This window comes from Populus nigra, chromosome 4, assembly GCF_951802175.1.
Source record: "Populus nigra chromosome 4, ddPopNigr1.1, whole genome shotgun sequence".
Lineage (NCBI taxonomy): Eukaryota > Viridiplantae > Streptophyta > Magnoliopsida > Malpighiales > Salicaceae > Populus > Populus nigra.
The window spans coordinates 22,791,183-22,810,172 of NC_084855.1; the positions used below are offsets into that span (position 1 = coordinate 22,791,183).

The 18,990-nt window shown below is 29.6% G+C and overlaps 1 protein-coding gene and 1 pseudogene across 1 annotated transcript; one reads left to right on the forward strand and one right to left on the reverse strand.

Annotated features, from left to right (window-relative positions):
* The first annotated feature begins 1,821 nt into the window (after positions 1-1,821).
* LOC133691770 (oil body-associated protein 1A-like) lies at positions 1,822-4,797 on the forward strand (annotated as a pseudogene).
* Positions 4,798-7,462: 2,665 nt separating this feature from the next.
* LOC133690795 (uncharacterized) lies at positions 7,463-9,088 on the reverse strand. Its single transcript, XM_062111059.1, has 2 exons — positions 8,931-9,088; positions 7,463-7,992 (listed from the first exon to the last, which is right to left on the reverse strand). The coding sequence occupies exons 1-2, from the start codon at positions 9,045-9,047 to the stop codon at positions 7,696-7,698; spliced, it is 414 nt and encodes a 137-aa protein (XP_061967043.1). The 5' UTR covers positions 9,048-9,088; the 3' UTR covers positions 7,463-7,695.
* Positions 9,089-18,990: the final 9,902 nt, after the last annotated feature.

The following is an 18,990-nucleotide window of genomic DNA, read 5'->3' on the forward strand; positions in this document are numbered from 1 at the left end:
TAACAACAATGAATTAAATATCTTGCATTGAAGGGTACATGTGTAATTTTATTTTGTGTATAAAAATGGCTAAATACCCTTACCCGACACCTTCTTCTTCTTTTTTTGCTTCTAGGAGTATTTTGATTATTTTACTGTTTATGAAAACATTGAATGGACAAAACTACCCCCAAACAAATTAATAATAACTTACGAACCTCGTGAAAATATCAAAATATCCATAATTCAAAGGCATTTTTTTTATAGGAATGACAAAATAATCATCATACTATAGTGATGAACAAGAAAATATGAGAGGAGCTACAATAAATCTCCCATGCCTTTCAGTATATTTGTTGCTAGATGCTTGCCCATGCTTCTTAGCGGTTTACATAAGCGTGTTTGATATTACGGCTAAAGCGTTGTTTGTCTAAAATTTAAAAAAAATTCTTTTTTTAAAATTAAATTTATTTTTTGTATTTTTGAATCGTGTACTGGTGTAAAATTTATATATATATATATATAGAGAGAGAGAGAGAGAGAGAATTTTTTTGAAAATATGAAAAAATAAATTCAAGATAACAAGTATCTAATAAATGAAAAACCTCCCATCTAATTTAAATCAATTAATACGTGTGAAATATGGGCAATAATTATAGATACATGGAGCGGATATGGTCCAATCCTCCCTGTTACTATCCCTATATTCGCGATTTCAATTCCTGGGAACAGCCACGTTTGTATCCACGTTGCAACCTTCACAAAGCCACATCAGCAATATATGCCGCCATGAGTCGCCCTGCATGCAGGGAGCGAAGCCTGGACTTGGACTCTATCATATATCATAGTGATGGGTCATGCTTTCCTTAGAACTCCGCCATTGAAAGTTCATCGCATGAAAGTTGTAATTCAAAATGAGATTATGTCTTTTTTAGGTTGGATTATTACATGCTCGTATCTAACTTTAAAGTTGGGTAAAGGTATATCCATGTCTAATCTCATGTCGGGTCCATGTCTAATTTTTTATTGGGTTAGGGATGCGACCACATTTAATTTTACCACATTTAATTTTACGTGGACTATAACATGTCTATTCATAATCATTCTTAGGTGTAATAATAAGTTGAACTCAACTTCTAATGGGTTTAATTTCACGTGGACTATAACACGTCTATTCATAATCATTCTTAGGCTTAATCACAAGTTGAACTCAACTTTTAAGGGGTTCAGAGTATGAGTTGAATCCAATACCCCTTAAATTGGATTTAGATTAGTAATTATAATACTTATCACATCCTATTAAATACAAACAAGCAATCCATACTTATATTAATTAGATTTAATGATACAAGCTGTAGAATAATATTATTTTACAATTACAAAATTACATGTCTATTCCTTTTACATTGTATGAAGTAAGTCAAGTTAATATAAAAGAGAGTAGAAATATACAGAAGGGTTTGAAATCTTAAATTCTGAGACATAAACATATTCTTTACTTCTTTTTTTTTTCATAAAAATTCTTTAATATTTTCATTAATATCTTTTGTTACATAAAAATATATATTATTGACTTAATTTTTAAAGAGTACCATCAACATCTCTAGGGGTTTTTAAAAGAATTTATGCATATATTTATTTTTTAAAAAAATTATACTCTTGAGGAAATCTATTAAAAACAAAAGCCAATACAATCTTTAAATAAATAAAGATAGTAAAATACATATAAATGATGTACAAAGGATCCAGAAAACAATTTATTTAAGAATATTCCCTGTGAATTTATAGTTAATCATTTTCAGTCAGTAATCAATCCAGATCAAAAGAACAGGAAAGTAGAAAATGTCAGCTCATCCAGAAGTTCCCGGCGAGCCAACGACGACTGGCACGGCTCTCCTTGAGACAGTGGCGGCTGCCATTCAAGGCTTTGGTCCTGTTAACAAGATCCACCAACACCTCTGCGCGTAAGCCTCCTAATATCTCTCTCTCTCTCTCTCTCTCTCTCTCTCTACATGTGCACAAGTTCTTTGGCAAGTTGCAATTTTCTGATCATAAATCATAGGTTCTTTATACATGGCACGACTATTTTTCATTACCTCCATTGATGCAATGGTGTTTGTATGTTCTTGTAGGTTTCACTTTTATGCACATGACATGACTCGGCAAGTAGAGGCGCGTCATTTTTGTGGCCACCAGAACGAGGAAATGCGCCAATGTCTGGTATATAACAGCCCTGAACCGGATGCTCGGCTTATTGGGGTGGAGTACATCATCTCCGAACATCTGTTCTTGGCACTGTCAGACGTGGACGCTTCGGCACACCTATGAATACGAGGTGAAAAGTGGGGTTCTGTTCATGCCTGGGGTTCCTGGTCCTATATACAGAGGCAGGATCTTGAGAAAGTCTGCAAGACTTATGGTAAGACCTTACACTTTTGGCAGATTGACAAGGGTGATGATCTGCCTCTTGCCCTCCCCCAAGTGATATGTCCTTGACTAGAGATGGCCAGCTCTATCATGAACTTGCGCATGGTAATTATCAATTTATAGCTAATCTTAGTTATCCATAATTGAAGAGAGAAAGGGAAGAGAGGAGCAGCAAAGCCATGAACGAGCTTTGATTCTCAACTCGCATCGACTCTAGCCAAGCTCAGGCACCCAAGTGGGGATTATGAATATATTGAACAATAAAATAAGGTTAATAACTCTGGCCGAAGGAAGCTGAAATTATAGGCTCCCTCACGAGCTGCTCGCAGCCATATCTGAAGACTTAAAATGTTGTAACCCAAAACAGCAAGCAATTCATCCAAGCCACCTTCATCTTGATCGTCTTCAACCCATAATTTTCCTTTCTCAGTTGCCATTGATGAAGAAGAAGATTCAGCTTTTTTGCCAGTAGAAATCCCAATACCACCAGTGATTTCTTGATGATCTCTCTTCATTTTTGGTGTTTTTTCTTGTTCGCAAAAGAAAAGGGTTCAAGAAAGAGAGGGAGGGTTTCTTTAGAACGATATATAGATGAAACGTCCATTGAAAGAACAAGAGGGGGCCGGAAGTGGAAGTGAGAAATTCCATTCCAGTTCAACATAGATCCAGCTTAATAGCATAAAAACAAAAAAATCAAGACTCGGCAAGCTGAGACTATGGGCTCATTCAGCTCATAAGGGTCGCAAAAGGTTGTAAGGCAGTCTAGTTTATTATGAAAAGAGACACGCGAGCCCAATTATGGGCTGCTGCTAAAACAGAGCTAGAATTGGCTTGGAACAATGGCAGCACACTGGTGATCCTAGAAGTTAATTGCTAAGTGGTTAATGATCTACTCACCACTTCCATCCACTGAAAGATGCTTCATTAAGCAGAGCTAATAGAGAGGCCATGGGGCAAGGCCAGATATCCAACTGTTGCAGTGAAGCCAATCAATATGCAGTTGATTCTCTGGCTAATACTAGGCAGGAATTTTTCCTTGGATCATTGATTTAAATAGTTCATTAATTTAATAATATAATTAAAAAAGATATTAATAAAAAATAAAACAAACAATAAAAAAAAATAACAATAATTAACTGATGCATCCTCCTCTGGGGGCTTTTACAAATTTGAGGGTCTTTTTTTTTTTTTTTGAGTATTGGGATCACCTCCCGAGATTATGTAGAATTGTAGATACTTCTTTTTGTTCTTTTCGGGCTGAGGCCCCTTATGGCCTTGTGTAGATAAAAAAATAGAATAGAATAGAAATAGGGGTATTTGTCAATGTGATTGAATCGTGTTTATAAAAAAAAATTTATTTTTTTTATTTAAAATTAGTTTTTATAATTTTGAATTATTTTAATGCACTTATATTAAAATTAATTTTTTTAAAATATTATTATAATATATTTTTAAATAAAAAATATTTTAAAAAATAATTTCTATTACACTCTCCAATGACCACAAAAATGAGAGGAAGAGGTGTGTTGAATCTGTATTTAGAAAATTAATAAAAGAGGAAAAAGAGAAACTATTAAATTTAAAATAATTATATAAAAGAAGATAATTCATAAATAACATTATCGATACGAAAAATAACTATAAAAATTCCAAAATCTATTTAAAATCCATAATAATAATGATCAAACACAAATAACACATAAAATATACTTTCAAAATGAAAAAGAAAAAAGAAAAAAAAAAGGATTGTGATGTGTTTTGTTATAATTCGAGCCTATTTAGGATTGCGATAGTAATTGCGGTTTAAAAGTATTTTTCGTTTAAAATGCATCAAAATAATTTTTTTTATTTTAAAAAAATTATTTTTGATATTAACAAATCAAAACGATATAAAAAAAATTAAACAAAAAAATTTAAAAAATTTTAAAAATATTATTTGTACCGCGTTTCCATACACGCTCTTGAAGGGTGGAGAGTTGGAAGAGACGTCTCTACAGGATGCGAGGGACTTGAATTGAAAAATTGTCACAAGCAGGTCCTGTTGGTATTCAGTTTGTAAAATTAAATTACCAACAAATTATCAACTACATTAATACTACTAACATTATACTAGAAAGAGATTGGAAAGATAATGTTGCGTGGTGGTGTCTACTGTTTTTTCTTTTGTATAAGATTATATAAAATAAATAAATAAATAAATAATTTCAAAAAGTGATTAAAAATTATTTGCATTTCATTGTTGTGTAACGATAACATTAAGCAGGTGGATATAAGAGGACTCCTGGGGATAGTGATAATAACGTCGGTGGTGGTGATGGAGACATCGGAGATGGTGACCGTGGCGGCAGTGGAGATGGAAATGGTGATAGTAAGGTGTTTACAAAATACTAGATATTTGTTACACATTTTAATACGAATTAAGTTTTTATTTCCATAAAAATATTAAATATAAAGGTTTCTTTGAAATGTTTTTTTACATCAAAAACTAAATGTAAATTGAAAAGTTTATGTATATATTTAATTTAATAAACTAAAAATTATAAATGTTAATAAATAAATTAAAAATCATTAATAATAACTAAATATGTTCTTGGAAAAGTTAAGAGGCGGAGATAGATCAAGATATTTGATTTTACAATATGGATCATTTACTTAATTGTATTCAACAACTCTGTTTATTAAAATTATTTTTTTATTTAATTAAATGATAGTAAAAATAAACACATGCATAAAATTGATTAAATAAAATCAAATGAAAAAAATATGTCACAAGGTTGCACTTATTATAAATACTATAAAAAATATTTTTTTTTTATAAATAGAGTTCAATTATATAAACATTAAAAAACATTATAGATAAATTAAAATAATATATTCAAAAATTGAATACATACAAGATAATTTTAAAAAAACTATTTAAAACATGATAAAAAAATAACAAAGAGAAAGAGTATTAATTTAAATATACATTAAAAAATATTTTAAAAAACATAAAAAAGCATGATTTTTTTTTTAAAAAAACAAAATTACATAAAAAGATATCAGACCCATGCATAGATCCAATTTTTTTTTAAAAAAGGTGCAATTTGAGGTTTGATTTTTTAACTTAAAAACTTGTTTTTAACCAAATGTTTTATCCAAAAGTTTGTCTTTTGATAAAAAATAATTACATATAACATATTGTCTAATTATTTCTAAATTTCAACCATTATGGTGTCTAGAAAACGAGGTTTGATTTTTCAACCTAAAAACTTGTTTTTAACCAATTTTTTTTATCCAAAACACTTAAAAAAGAGACTAAATGTCTTGACAGCTCTATAAATGACCTTAAAAAACTAAAAATAAAAAACACAAAAAACCATAAAAAAATACTTCTCAAGCTTAAATATGGTTTTTTTAGAGAATTTCAAGGTGAAAAAAACCTAAGTAGAACTCCTCTTATAAAATGAAACACATTGACACCAAAATCAACTTTGTTAGTGGATAGAATTGGTGTTGATATTGATTTTCTCTCCCTGCTGCAAGAATCTAGCGATCTCTCTCTCTCTCTCTCATCTCTCAAATCAGGAATTAAAAAAATTAAAAAATAAAATTTTTATATCAAAATTGAATTGCAAAAAATATGAAGAGATCGAATAGGTATAATTTGTAAAGTTCAAGAACTAAAGTAAACTTTTTGTGATAACTTTGACCTCATCACTCATTTTCAATGCTTTTTTTTCACTTTGGTCCTTCCTTCTTTTGATCTTGTCTTTAGCCAACAAATTTGATTCAATTATCTTTTAATCTGGCTCCAAAAATACAATAGCACAAAAAAAAAAACTAAAAAAAATAAAATATAAACGGTTAATCCACAATAAATGTGAGGTGATAAGCAATGTCAATGTAGAGTAAAACAACCACACCTTTTAGTGTTTTTTTAATATATAAATAGTGTATATGCCCGCACTACATTGTGGAGAACCAACATTTTTTTAAACAAGAAAACATGTCAAGGTTTCACAAATTTTTTTGTCATTTTTATTAAACATGAAAATATGAAAAGAAAAGGTTTTGAGGATTAAAAAAAAATTTGTTTCTCTTTATTATTGAAGCAAGTTAACAAAAAATATCAAAATTAAATGTTCATATTTTATATGATTAAAAACTAAAAAAATCATAAATGTGATAAAATTATATTCTAAATCTATTTAAAAGATTTAAGAATAAAAAAAATTTGAATTGAATTTTCAAAAACGATTTATTATTAGTATTATCCTTTTCATATAAGTTACATAATAATTGATAGAATAATTATTAAAATTCAAATAAAAATCTACTTGTATTTAAGAACCATGTCAAAATTAAAAAGCAAATAAATCTGGTAATTTTTTTTGAAGTACAAGAAAAAACAAAAAAAAAATAAAAGAGAAAGGCAGAAAAGGATCAAGCCTAGTGTCTGTCCTTTAATAATAAGCCAAGGCCAACACGCTTGACCTTGTTTTTTTAATTAGGGAGCGACTGTCAGTCTCTTAATTTTCTGGGAAAAAAAACACATAAAACAATTTATTTGTTTGAAAAATAATTTTACCAGTGTAGTTCAAACTTGTAAGCTCATGGTGCCGATATATATATATATATATAATTTAATTAAGCCGTTATTTATATGATAATAGCCATATAATAATGATATGTATTTAATTTTGATAACAAAAAACTGTAATAAAAGCTTGTACTAAAAACAACCACTTTGATTTTTATAAATATTTAAATCATGCATAAAAGCTCGTCATTAAATTAGTAGATAAAACAAGATAATTAAGAAAAATATTAAAATTAAGATAATTTAATTCACCAATCCATATTGCACTCATGCAAAGCGAGACACTATTCACTCCACTCCACTTCAACATCAACATCAACATCAACATCAACATCAACATCAACATCAACATCGTTCCAAATCCATCTGTGAGAAAAAATCCATTTTAAGAAAAGACAAGAGGAAGCATGAAGAATACCCAAAATTATTTTTTTAAAATTATTTTTTCAAGTAAATCTGAGTTTAAGAAAAAGATTCGACGAAAACAAACACATTATTCCCTAATGAAAATACAGTATATATATGTAATGATGGTAGATTTAGGATGTACTGCTACATAACACCATCAAACAAAAAGAGAAAAAGACCAGCACTAGGCTACTAGCTAGTGTATACTAAACCTCAGGCGGGAGGCCTGCTACGAAAGTCAGAGAGGACATAATCTCAGAACATCAGACACCATTACTGTTACTTGTGCTGCTGTTGCTCTAAATGCTCCCTGTAACACCATCACCACTAGCATTGTTGCCTGCGTTGATTGTTATTTTTTCTGAGGAGCCCTTACAGAGCTGAACAGGGTACTTGATGGCATTGATCTCCAGCTTTCTCATGGCAGCTTTACCAAGATCAACACCGCATACATCAGAGAGCCTTACAAGATACAACAACACATCTGATAGCTCCTCTCCAAGGTGCTCTTTCTCTTCACCTTTCCAATCAGGGAGCCCTCTTGGAACCTCTCCTTTCCACTGAAATATCTCAGACAATTCACCTACTTCTCCCACCTGAAACACGAACAAAACAACAACAAAATACAATCACACCGAAATACTGAAACGAGATATGAGCCTGACAGAGAAACCTCCACCATTATTATCATTGCGCCTTCACATAAGAACTGTAGTTATAATCAAACAATGTGGGGTCTTGTTATGAAACATAATGTGGCCCAGAAATGGTGCTTGTGATTGCCTTACTTGTGTAATGGAAAAAACATGCGGTTTCAAACAGTGGAAGCTGATGAAGTTCTAGCTTTTCGACGCCCAACTTCATCAATTTTTCAAAATTCACATACAAGAAACCACTCAAGCAGCAAAACAGAAACATGGGCAAGTAAGAAAGCAGATAAAAAAGCTATTTAGCTTGACTTGGATCCGAGAAACCATTCAGAGAGCATAACTAGAAAATAGACAAGGAAGGGAGTGCAACGTACTACCCAGCTGAAAAAAGTCCAGCACCATCAATGAATAAAAGAAAGAAATTAAGCAGTTGGGTTTTAAACTTTCTGGAAAAAAATCAAAAAACAAATGGTCTAATGCAAGAAGAAACATGAAGAAAGGGCCAGTAAACCTTTTATCCTCCTTTTCTTTCTTCAACAAACGATCAGATTCAGTGATTGTGTGTATTTTCCAGTCAATTATTTAATATTTTAAAGGAGCTAAATCATAAGACTTGACCAAAAAAGAGAATTGAAAGCCAAAGGTCAATAGTAATATACAACATGAAAATGCATAAAATTAAGCAGCTTTTACACATACTGAGGCCTGACACACATAATTTTTTGTAGAAAGAAATGGGGTTTGTCACTTTGTTTCAAGCTCTGATGGGACTACAGAAAAATCCTGACACAAAATAAAACAAAGCATAGATATTTGAGAAGGGTTTATCAATATGGTATACTTTTTCTAGATTGTAGTTAGGGTTGGGAAGAGGAGCAACATACCAGGGCCAAAAGGAGATTTCTAGGACTATGAAACTGGTCCCAGTCTCTTTCCTTTGCAAAGTCAGCCATTTTCTTCTTGAGGTCTTCTAGGGAAACCCTCGCTTCCACTCCTGCCATCTTTCTTCCTTCCTTCCTCTGCAACACCAAGAGAAACTAAGTCGCCCTAAATTAATAATAACTAGCAGGCAACCAAAAATTATGTAGTGAGCTGGGCTACCTGCTATGGCCCGATCAATGGACTCCATATCCGATGTGGTCTGACTGACACGTGTCGGGGTAATGATTTCCACGGAGAAAGCTAAAGATTTTGAGGGACCACCCGTTATGTTAGAGAAATATATTATTAGCACGGAGAAATTATGTTTTAAACTGTTTTTTTAATATATTAAAATAATATATATTTTTATTTTTTAGAATCTATTATCATATATCTAAAAATATATAAAAAATAAATTTTAAACAAACATTATTTTATAACAATTTATTAAAAAAATTTGTGAATAAAAAAATCCTTAAACTTATAATAAAAAATCTTATTTTATAAATTGTACTTTTAAAAATATACTTAATGATTTGTTATTAGCATTGTATTTATTAAACTTCATCCAACTTAATAAATTAATTCGATGATATATTAATTCAGGTTATATTTTTTTATTAGATTAAAAATTAATTTAAAAAAATTTTATATATTAATTTATAACTTGAGCAAATTTAAATGAGATATAATCGAGTAATCTCCAATATTTTTTAATTTTATAAAATGACTACATTAGAGTTTTGTTTTTAATTTATTTTTGTCCCATGATACTTTTTTTATTTTTAAATTATTTTTGAAACTACATCATTTTAAAAAAAGTTTGGGTTGAATTATTGATTTAAAGGTTGACTTATGATATAAGATTTGGTGAGATTCCACTTTGGGTAAAATTTAGTAATTATACCTAGTATAGTTGTTAAACCTTGCATAATAGGTTAACCCGAAAAACCTATGATTCAGAGCTTGATTTGAGCTGAGTTTCAAGTTAAATTAGAAAAATATTAATTTAGTAAAAATTAATTTAATAATTATATAAATAACAACCAAAATATTTATTTGTAGTACCATATTATAAAATGAGTTGTCTACAATATACATCTCGCATTCATAGTTATGTTTTTTTTTTAATAAAAAGACAAGGAAATGAACAAAGAGATGAAAAACAAAATTATATATTTGATTGGGACATTCCAAGAGAATGGAGATATGCGAAAGGAACGTTACAATATGGTTGTGGGGACACATATTAATCGTCTGTAATCACGGCATTATAATAAAAAAACAAGGCTCTCTTTTTCTTCTTTTCATTTTTTTTGATATATATATATATATATATATATATATATATATATATATATCGCATTCCTAGTTATTTTTTTTATTATAAAAAGACAGGGAAATGAAATAAATTATATAATTGACGGAGACATTCCAAGAAAATAGAGATACGCGTAAGGACATTACAGGATGGTTGTGGGGACACGTGTTGATCGTTTGTAACCACTGCATTACAATAAAAAAAATAAAGCTCTCGTTTTCTTCCTTTAATTTTTTTTAAAATATAAAATATAGAACTGCAAGATCATGCTAGCTAGCTAGCTAGGTTCGTGATTAATAGTTCGATACGAGTACGTTGATATCATAGCTGTAAAATCTGACCGGAAAGGTTTATCTATTTTTTTTAAATACATAAAAAAAAAGTTATTTTGATTAATTATTTTTGCTATTTTTTTTTTCGAGTTGAACTAATTCAGACCTTAAATTGTCTGGATTCTAAATTAATCTGTCAGCCAATCTGATTTTAAAATACAACTAATATTAAGATTTTTTTTTTTGTTTATGCTGTGCTCAGGACATTCTTTTAAAAATAGTTATAGTTTTTTTTTAAATTAATTTTCAGTGTTTTTAAATCATTTTGATGTATTAATATCAAAAATAATTTGAAAAATAATTATTTATTTTTATGTTTTAAAAATATTTTTTTAAAAAATTAATCGATACGTTTCCAGACAAACAATCTTTAAAAATCAATAAATAGGTTCTTAATATGACAACTCATTATTTTATAACAAGCTAAGATCTTTTTTGTTTTTACGTTTTAAAAATATTTTTTAAAAATTTAAAATTTATATTTTATTTACTTTAAATTAATATTTTTTTTGATGTTTTTAAATTATTTTAATGTACTAATATTAAAAATATTATTTTAAAATATTTTTAAATAAAAAATACTTTAAAAAACAATCAAAATTACACTACCGAATATGTCATCGCATGTGAACGGGGGTTATCTAAATTATGCGTTTACTTGTGTCAAGGTTTCGTAGAAGGAAAGTGAAAATCCACGGAAGAATCTGTGGAAATGACTTTCTTGTCAAGTATTGATGCCCATAAACTCCATTTGCTCCCTTCTTATACAAGACATTATTAACTTAAGTCATCATGAACACGAACACATGATAGCGTGGTCACGTGGCCATCTTTTTATTTATGATTTTTTTACGTATTTATTTTCAAAGAGGATCATCAATTAATGATGGGTTCTCGTCTCCCAAATGATTTTTCTCCCATCAATTATTTTTATTATAACAATATTATTTTTCTTAATATATTGTTTAGATTCGAATCATCTAACTTTATTAAACCAATCAAGTTATAAAGTAGCATGATGGAGTTAATATTTTTTTTTATTTTAATTTCAAACTTAATTTAGGTTAAGTTTTGAATTTTAAAATCTTTAAATTAATTCTTCTAGTCAAGTTGAATTTCACATGTGTATATTTTACTGCATGCCATCAAGTTTGGAGAATTCTTAAAAATAATTCAACAAAAAAAATATTTTACTATTAATAGAAATACAAAGTTATAAAAATGCTTATACAAGGGTGGAGGTATTTACAGGGCTGAGGAGGGATGTAGCCTAGATAAAAAAAAAATCATAAAAATCCAAAGTTACTAAAGAAGTATACTTTCAAGAACAGAAACTAGGAAATAAAATATCCATTAAACTTAATGGTTTTAACAGACCAAAAAGCAAATGGAGTCTTATCATATTTTTTTTCGACCACTAAATTATTTTTATAATTATTTTTAACAAAAATTTCAATTATTTTGCATAGTAAACTTAAAAAAAACATCTTAATTTTTGATTTTTTTCCCATACTTAAAAAAACAACAACTTAAATTAAACGTTGAAAGATGAAACTGAAAAAAAAATATGAAGTTAAAAAAATAAACTCAGACGAATCTCCTAAACCTAGGTTGATATTCCAAATTCTCAACTCTTTAAATCCTAAATTCAGACTCAACCAAAAAGCCCAGATCAATGTTAAAGTAAGAAATAATATATATATATATATATATATATATATATATATATATATATATATATATATAAACCTGCCAAGGTTTAAAAACATAACAATAAAAAATGGACGATAAAATCGTAAAATATAATTTCAAATAAAATAAATAGTAATTAAAAGAATGAAAATCAAATCTAACAAATTAAAAAATTGAAAAGGTATGAAATTGAAAACAAATTTTAATTTTATAAAATAATTCAAATAAAAAAAATATAAATTATACCTAGCTCTGCTTTAGAATCCAAGGACAATTTTAAATCATTTAAAGCTGATGCTATTTCCAAGCTTGCTGAGAAATTTTATCCTAAAAATTTCAATGAACAAGATATGTATTATTTGAGATTTCAGCTAGAGCATTATCAGATTGATGTGATTCATCATAAGAGCTTTCAGAATATGTCTACTAGGGGTGATCATTTTTTGTTTAGTTCGATTTTTATATATAAAAAAAGTAACTAAACCAAATTTTTTTTTCAAAAAAAACCTAAACCGAACTGAAACCGGTTCAAACCGACCAGTTTCAGTTCGGTTCGGTTTTTTAGGAAAAAAACAGGTTCAAACAGGTTTGGCTCGGTTTTTTTCCAGTTTGGGTTTAGTTCAGTTTTTTCAGTTTTAGACTTATAAAACTGAAACCAAACCGGTCAGTTTTTTCAAAATTTTAATCGATTTAATCGGTTTTTTTTTCACGATTCAGTTTTTTCAGTTATTTTTTTTCCGGTTTTCTCAGTTTTTCGGTTTTTTTACTCACCTCTAATGTCTACCATTTTTGAATTATGTCGGGAATTAGCTGAAACAAATAAGTTACAGCACTATTATTTGATTAACAAGTTTATTCGTTTTGTTTTGACTTTGCCTACACTGCCATTTTCAGCTATGAAACATGTTAAAACTGTGTTTCGCAAAAAAATAAAAGAGTGGTTCTTAACGAATTTTATAATGATTTACATTGAACGAGAGCTTGTTGAAGATATTGATTCAAATTCGATCATAGATGATTCTATTCTACAAAACGTCGAATGGTGCAACTTTGATAGTGTATTTTATTTTCAATTTTATGTAATTTAAATTTTATTTTATTTATATTTTGTGTTATGTATTTGGATTAAAACTTTATTGTTAACTTGATAAATTTATATATATAAGTTTATGATTAATCTTAAAAAATAATTTATGTGTATTTGTATTGTAGCCCAGGACAGAAGAAATTCCTAGCTACGCCCTTGTGCTTATATATCATTTTGGGGTAATTTTAAAATTTAAAACAACTTTCCCTTCTATCATTTGGTATTGTGGTTGGAACTGTATTTTGTTCCAACCACAATTTATAACCGTTTGGTAAACATTTTAAACACAAATTTTGGAGATGAGTCCTACTAAAAATTTTGTACCGCTGATTTTGGTAAAGCAAAAAATTGCTGCTTTTCGCTTTTCACTTTTCACTTTTCATTGCCTGCTTGTTGCCAATAGAAAGAAAAAAGTCAAGGGCCCACTTAATTTGTTGTTCACTTCCTTCCTTCAGCTCAAGTAAGAGTTTTTATTTAATATTTCTTTAGCAATCATCATCATATAAGACTAAGGGGGTGTTCTTTCGTCTTTCAAATTAGATTTTAAGCTAGCTTTTGAGACATTTAATTGAAATGTATCCTCCAGTCAAGTTCATAATGTGCAGAGTGAATATTCACTTTGCACTGTTCACTTCTTGAAGTGAATAGTGCGGAGTGGATTAATTCACTTGGCACTGTTCACGTGAACAGTGCCAGGTGAGTTAATTCATGGGTCATTGTTCACGTAAACAGTGACTCTACTGTTCATTGAACCACGTCCAACCCGGAAAAAAAAATTTAATTTTTTTTAATTGTGTTTTACTCAAAAACTAGTATTTAATATTATTCAATAACACTACATAAATTGGAAGGAGATAGCATGATGACATAACATTTACAGAATTTGATCGCAATTTCAATTTTGTTTCTGATGATATTTTACCTGATTTTGTTGCATGCTCAAAAAATCATGAAAACTATAGTCCTTATTGAATGAATTTCATACGTAATGAAATTGTATATAAGTTAATGAAACAATTAAAAATATTTGATATAAAATATTATTTATTTAATGATGTAATAGTGGCAGTTAAATCTACAATATTTAAATTAAAAATCAATATTAATATATATCTTTTTTAGTTATTTTATAACCTCAATTTGAAAAACATGTTTAACCAAATACAATAAACTACTTTTTATTCAACCTTAATTTCAACCACAATTTTAACTAAACATATATAAATACCAAAGCAACCTTAACCAAAAGTACTTTTTATAAAATAATATTTTTCAAATCACAACCACAAAAGTTACCATAATACCAAACACACTGCGCCTACCTAAAGAACCAGTCCAACTTTGCCCAACTCTAGTACTTTACTCGAGTAGTGATTGCATAAGCACTCTTCGTCGAGGATGAGATTGGTAAAATGCGTCATACTATGTTTTTTTTAATAGTAGTGTTTTTTTAAAAAAATAAAAGAAACTTGAAAATTAGGTTAAATCTCACTAAGGATGAGAGTGGGCTAGATTATTGTTCTTAACAAGGAAAAAAACTTATTTAGGTGATAGTAGTGTTTTTTAAAAAGTAAAGGAAGCTTGAAAATTAGGTTAAATTTTGATTAATTTAATAATATAATAAGAAAATGACAACGACGATGATAACAAGAAATAAAACAATTATTGGGCCGGGTTAAGCAGGGTTAACACGCTAAACTTGTGACATGACACACAAGATCGAGATAATCTTATATAATGATAGAATAAAAAAATCAATTGTAAAAAAAAAACCTGAAAAAAATCTAAGTGAACCCGATTCAATCTTTCAAAAAGTGACCCGAAAGGTTAACGAAATCTCAATAAATTATAAAATATTGATGAATAAAATTAAAAGAGAAAGTTCTAATAAAACAAGATTAAAAACAAAACAAATAGGAATTAAAATAATAAGGGTTAAATATGACATAAAATAAAATGAACAAAGATATCGAGAGACGTAATTGAAAAAATAATTTAATTAAAAAAATAATATAAAATATTGAAGAAAGTAATTGAAAAAGTAATTTAATTATGAGAATAATTTAAAAAATACTTAACAATCAAAGGAATAAAAACTAAATCTAAAAGGTAAAAAATCAAATGAGGGTTAAGTTGAAAGGAAATTCCAATTATATGGATTAAAATAATCAGCCACCAACATATAATCTAATTTTTTTATTTTGCCACAAACACGGTCGAGGAATGAAGGCGCCACCGTGAGGATTAAAATACTATTGTGAAAGTCGGAGTTTGCCCGATGGATGACCGCACACAACATCCAAACAAAATGGAAGCTCTAGTGCATGTCTTTTTTTTTTTTGGTATAAACCACGCGATGTCCTAGACGCTGGTCCAGACTAATCCACGCTCACACCGGGTCGGCCCACAGAGGGGTAAAGTGCTCCCCAAAAGAGTTTTTCCATACACAAGGAGGGGTCGAACCCCTGACCTTGCTTAAGGGATGAGAGTGCCGAACCACTCACCGTGCCCTCTTGGGTGCTTAGTGCATGTCTGCATGAATTTCATGTGCAACCGAATTTTTTAAATAAATTAATATTATATATGTATGTCTAAATACTAAAGTGCCCATGTTGAGACTTAGTAATTATAAAAAAACCCTTAACAACAGACAGAAAATTTCAATGTAAGGACATTTCAGTAATTTTGTTGTGCACTCAAAATGAAAAATTGAAAGTGTCCCTTCCCGCTAGTCCATTATTTTTTAATCCAAAAAACATATTAGTCATTTTACTCTGCAAATGAAAAAAAAAAAAAAAAACTAATACACACACACACCGCTGCTTCCAAGGCCATTTTTGTTTTGTCAATAAATTAGGCAAAATCATAATTTTACAATCCAGAGCAAGAGTAAAAATGACTACAGTAATTATAATCCTCTCTCTTTAAGTTTGTTTTAATTGTTTGTGATAGAGTTACAACAGAGCAGGTTTGAGTAAAAAGAAAAGAAAAGAAAATTAAAACAATGATTTCAGAATTCCAAGACATAATAACTCAATTGAGAGGAATAACTCAATTGAAAAATAATATAAATTATATTTTGAAATTTTATAAAAGTGAACGAAAAAAAGCGTCTGTCTATATCACAGGGAACCATGAGCCAGGGTCATTAGATAAAGGAAGGAATTCGATGAACTTGATGGCTCGATCCCAACACTTGACTTGAGATAATTCTTTTAAACAAGCTCTGAATTGGGCATTGAATATGGCATTAGAAAGACATCTAGAAGGATGACTTTTCACAATGCAAGACTATTAGCAAAACACTGTTATGGCTTCAGTGCAAGATCCTTCATGGAAAAGCCAAATAGCTCTCTTCCAGCACAGGATATCATAATATTTTCCGTCTTGTCCCATTTAAGTTTTTATGTTCACTTTCCTTATTTCGAGAGAGAAGATGATATACTCGAGCATGTAGAAGTAGAAGTTTCTAAGAATGGATATTATCATACGGGGATCTGAACCAAGAAGATTATATAGATAAGCTAGTAGATAGTAGATGTATTTATGAATCAGTAGTACATGTCTAAATTCAATAAAAGATCTAGTCGTGCTAGATTAGATATGAACCAGTAGGAAAGGTCTATAATATCATAAATATTATAGAGAAAGGTCTACGTACAGAGAACACAACTTGGACACTGCATGGATACCCCCATTCTTATTTCAAGTGCTTCATCTGTCCACCTTTTCTCCTTGTAATTATTGGAAAAAGCTTAAAAGTTGTACATCCATGTCTATATTTAGCTGCTCTTTACAAGGCTGTAGACAACATTGTTTGCAACCTCTTACAAGATACAAAAATCACAACATATTACTCCCTTTAGTGCTCGTAGTTCATGCACAGCTTGGTTAAAAGGCAAGAGCGTGGTTCATAACTAACCTCTCCAGTGCCTACAAACCCATTGGATTGCTCCATTTGGGTCAAAAAATGAGTGGCACTTGCGGAGAATCAGTTCGGAAGACCACAAAACAAAACCAGACTGGCCTAATTCACAGAGCTGAAAGCTAGAAAGTAGTTTGCCAAAAAAAAAAGAAAAAGAAAAGGAGAAGGAAAGGAAAGGAAAAAACATTGCACCCAGCTGCTAGTCATCTCCTTTAATATACCAGCAGAGAAGCATGGTAGCACAGCGTCGAAGTACATAAATCCTGGCTCGTTGTTCTTGAACCAACGAAGCACATTTTCTTGTAAAGCCATGCCTCTTCTTCTTTGCTGGGCTTTCGGTGATGTTCTTCTGCAATAGCTTGACCTCAGCCATCGTATATGTATAATACGTTTACAAAGAAGAAAAGAAAACTCAAAAGAGAGAAAAATCACGAGAGGAAGAAAGCTCACGAGTAAGAGCAAAACCTGAAGTGTCAGAGTTATGTCGATGTATTTATAGGATACCATCTGTACAGGAAGAATCATAAAAAATAAAAAAAGGCACTTCATATATTAATTTTAAGTTAATTTAAGGATTAATTGAACATGGACACAATAGTTGTCACCCTATATAGGGGTTAATTACGAGCCGAAATAAAAACCCGGGTCCATCATTAAATTAATTCAAATAAAAACTCGGGTCATATTAAGTCGATCATTAAATTAATTCAAATCAATTATTTTTATTTAAAATAATATCAATTTATTTTTTATAATTCCCATTTCCGTCTAAGTTTTGACTATTCAAAGTTAAAACTAATTCAACTTAAAATCTGATTTAAATTAGATTTTAGATATTAACCCAATCGGACCGGGTTTACGCAAAAATTATGGGAGACTGGATGATTTGCATTGAAAGATGATTCATGCCTTGGTGTGGATTCCTATAAAGAGAGGTTTGGCTTCCTTTAGAATTAAGCAAGGGACTGAACGTAGTCAGCTTGGAAAAGAAGGGGATTTTTGCATGGAAAGAAGCAGATTCAAGAGAGATTTCCAAGAAGGGCTGATGGATGAATTTGGGACATTATTCAGTGTTTTTCTATTCAACTTTGTAAGGTGGGTGGGGGAAATTGTGCCCTTTTTTCTCTCGTCAATATAAGACGCCCGAGCAGCTAAACATTCCTATATATCTGAATATTTCGAAGTAAATGTTGCTTATAACCATGACAGAAAGAGTAATGAACGATGTGTTTATTTACCAAGATGATTGAACTCCTACTAGGTGACACTGAATTTTTTAGTCAGATTAGTGTTTTTTTTTTAAAAAAATATAAAAGCATCATTAACATGTTTTCTAGAAAAAAAATAACCATAGACAAGAAAACCCGTTGGATATTATACGATATTTTATTTTACTGTCGAATGAAACCTTTTAAAAATATTTAGACGATGATATATTAGAATAATTAAAGTTAATGATATATTAGAATAATTAAAGTTAATCTTCATTAACTCGTAAAATCTATGATCTAGTTCATGAGATAACGATAACCCCATGAAAAGATAACCAAAACAAATTATGAAATCTAATTTTTACAAACCAAAAAAAAATTACAAAGAGTGATATGGGTTATAGGAATGAGATTATCTCATGAAAGCAAATAAAATAATAATTATGAAAGCCAAC

What these genes read in the sequence shown, in the direction of transcription:
- LOC133690795 (XM_062111059.1), bottom strand. Translation starts at nt 9,047, where the DNA reads ATGGCAGGAGTGGAAGCGAGGGTTTCCCTAGAAGACCTCAAGAAGAAA. An exon ending in GAAATCTCCTTTTGGCCCTG is followed by an intron (nt 7,993 to 8,930) that starts GTATGTTGCTCC and finishes TTCGTGTTTCAG; the next exon opens with GTGGGAGAAGTAGGTGAATT.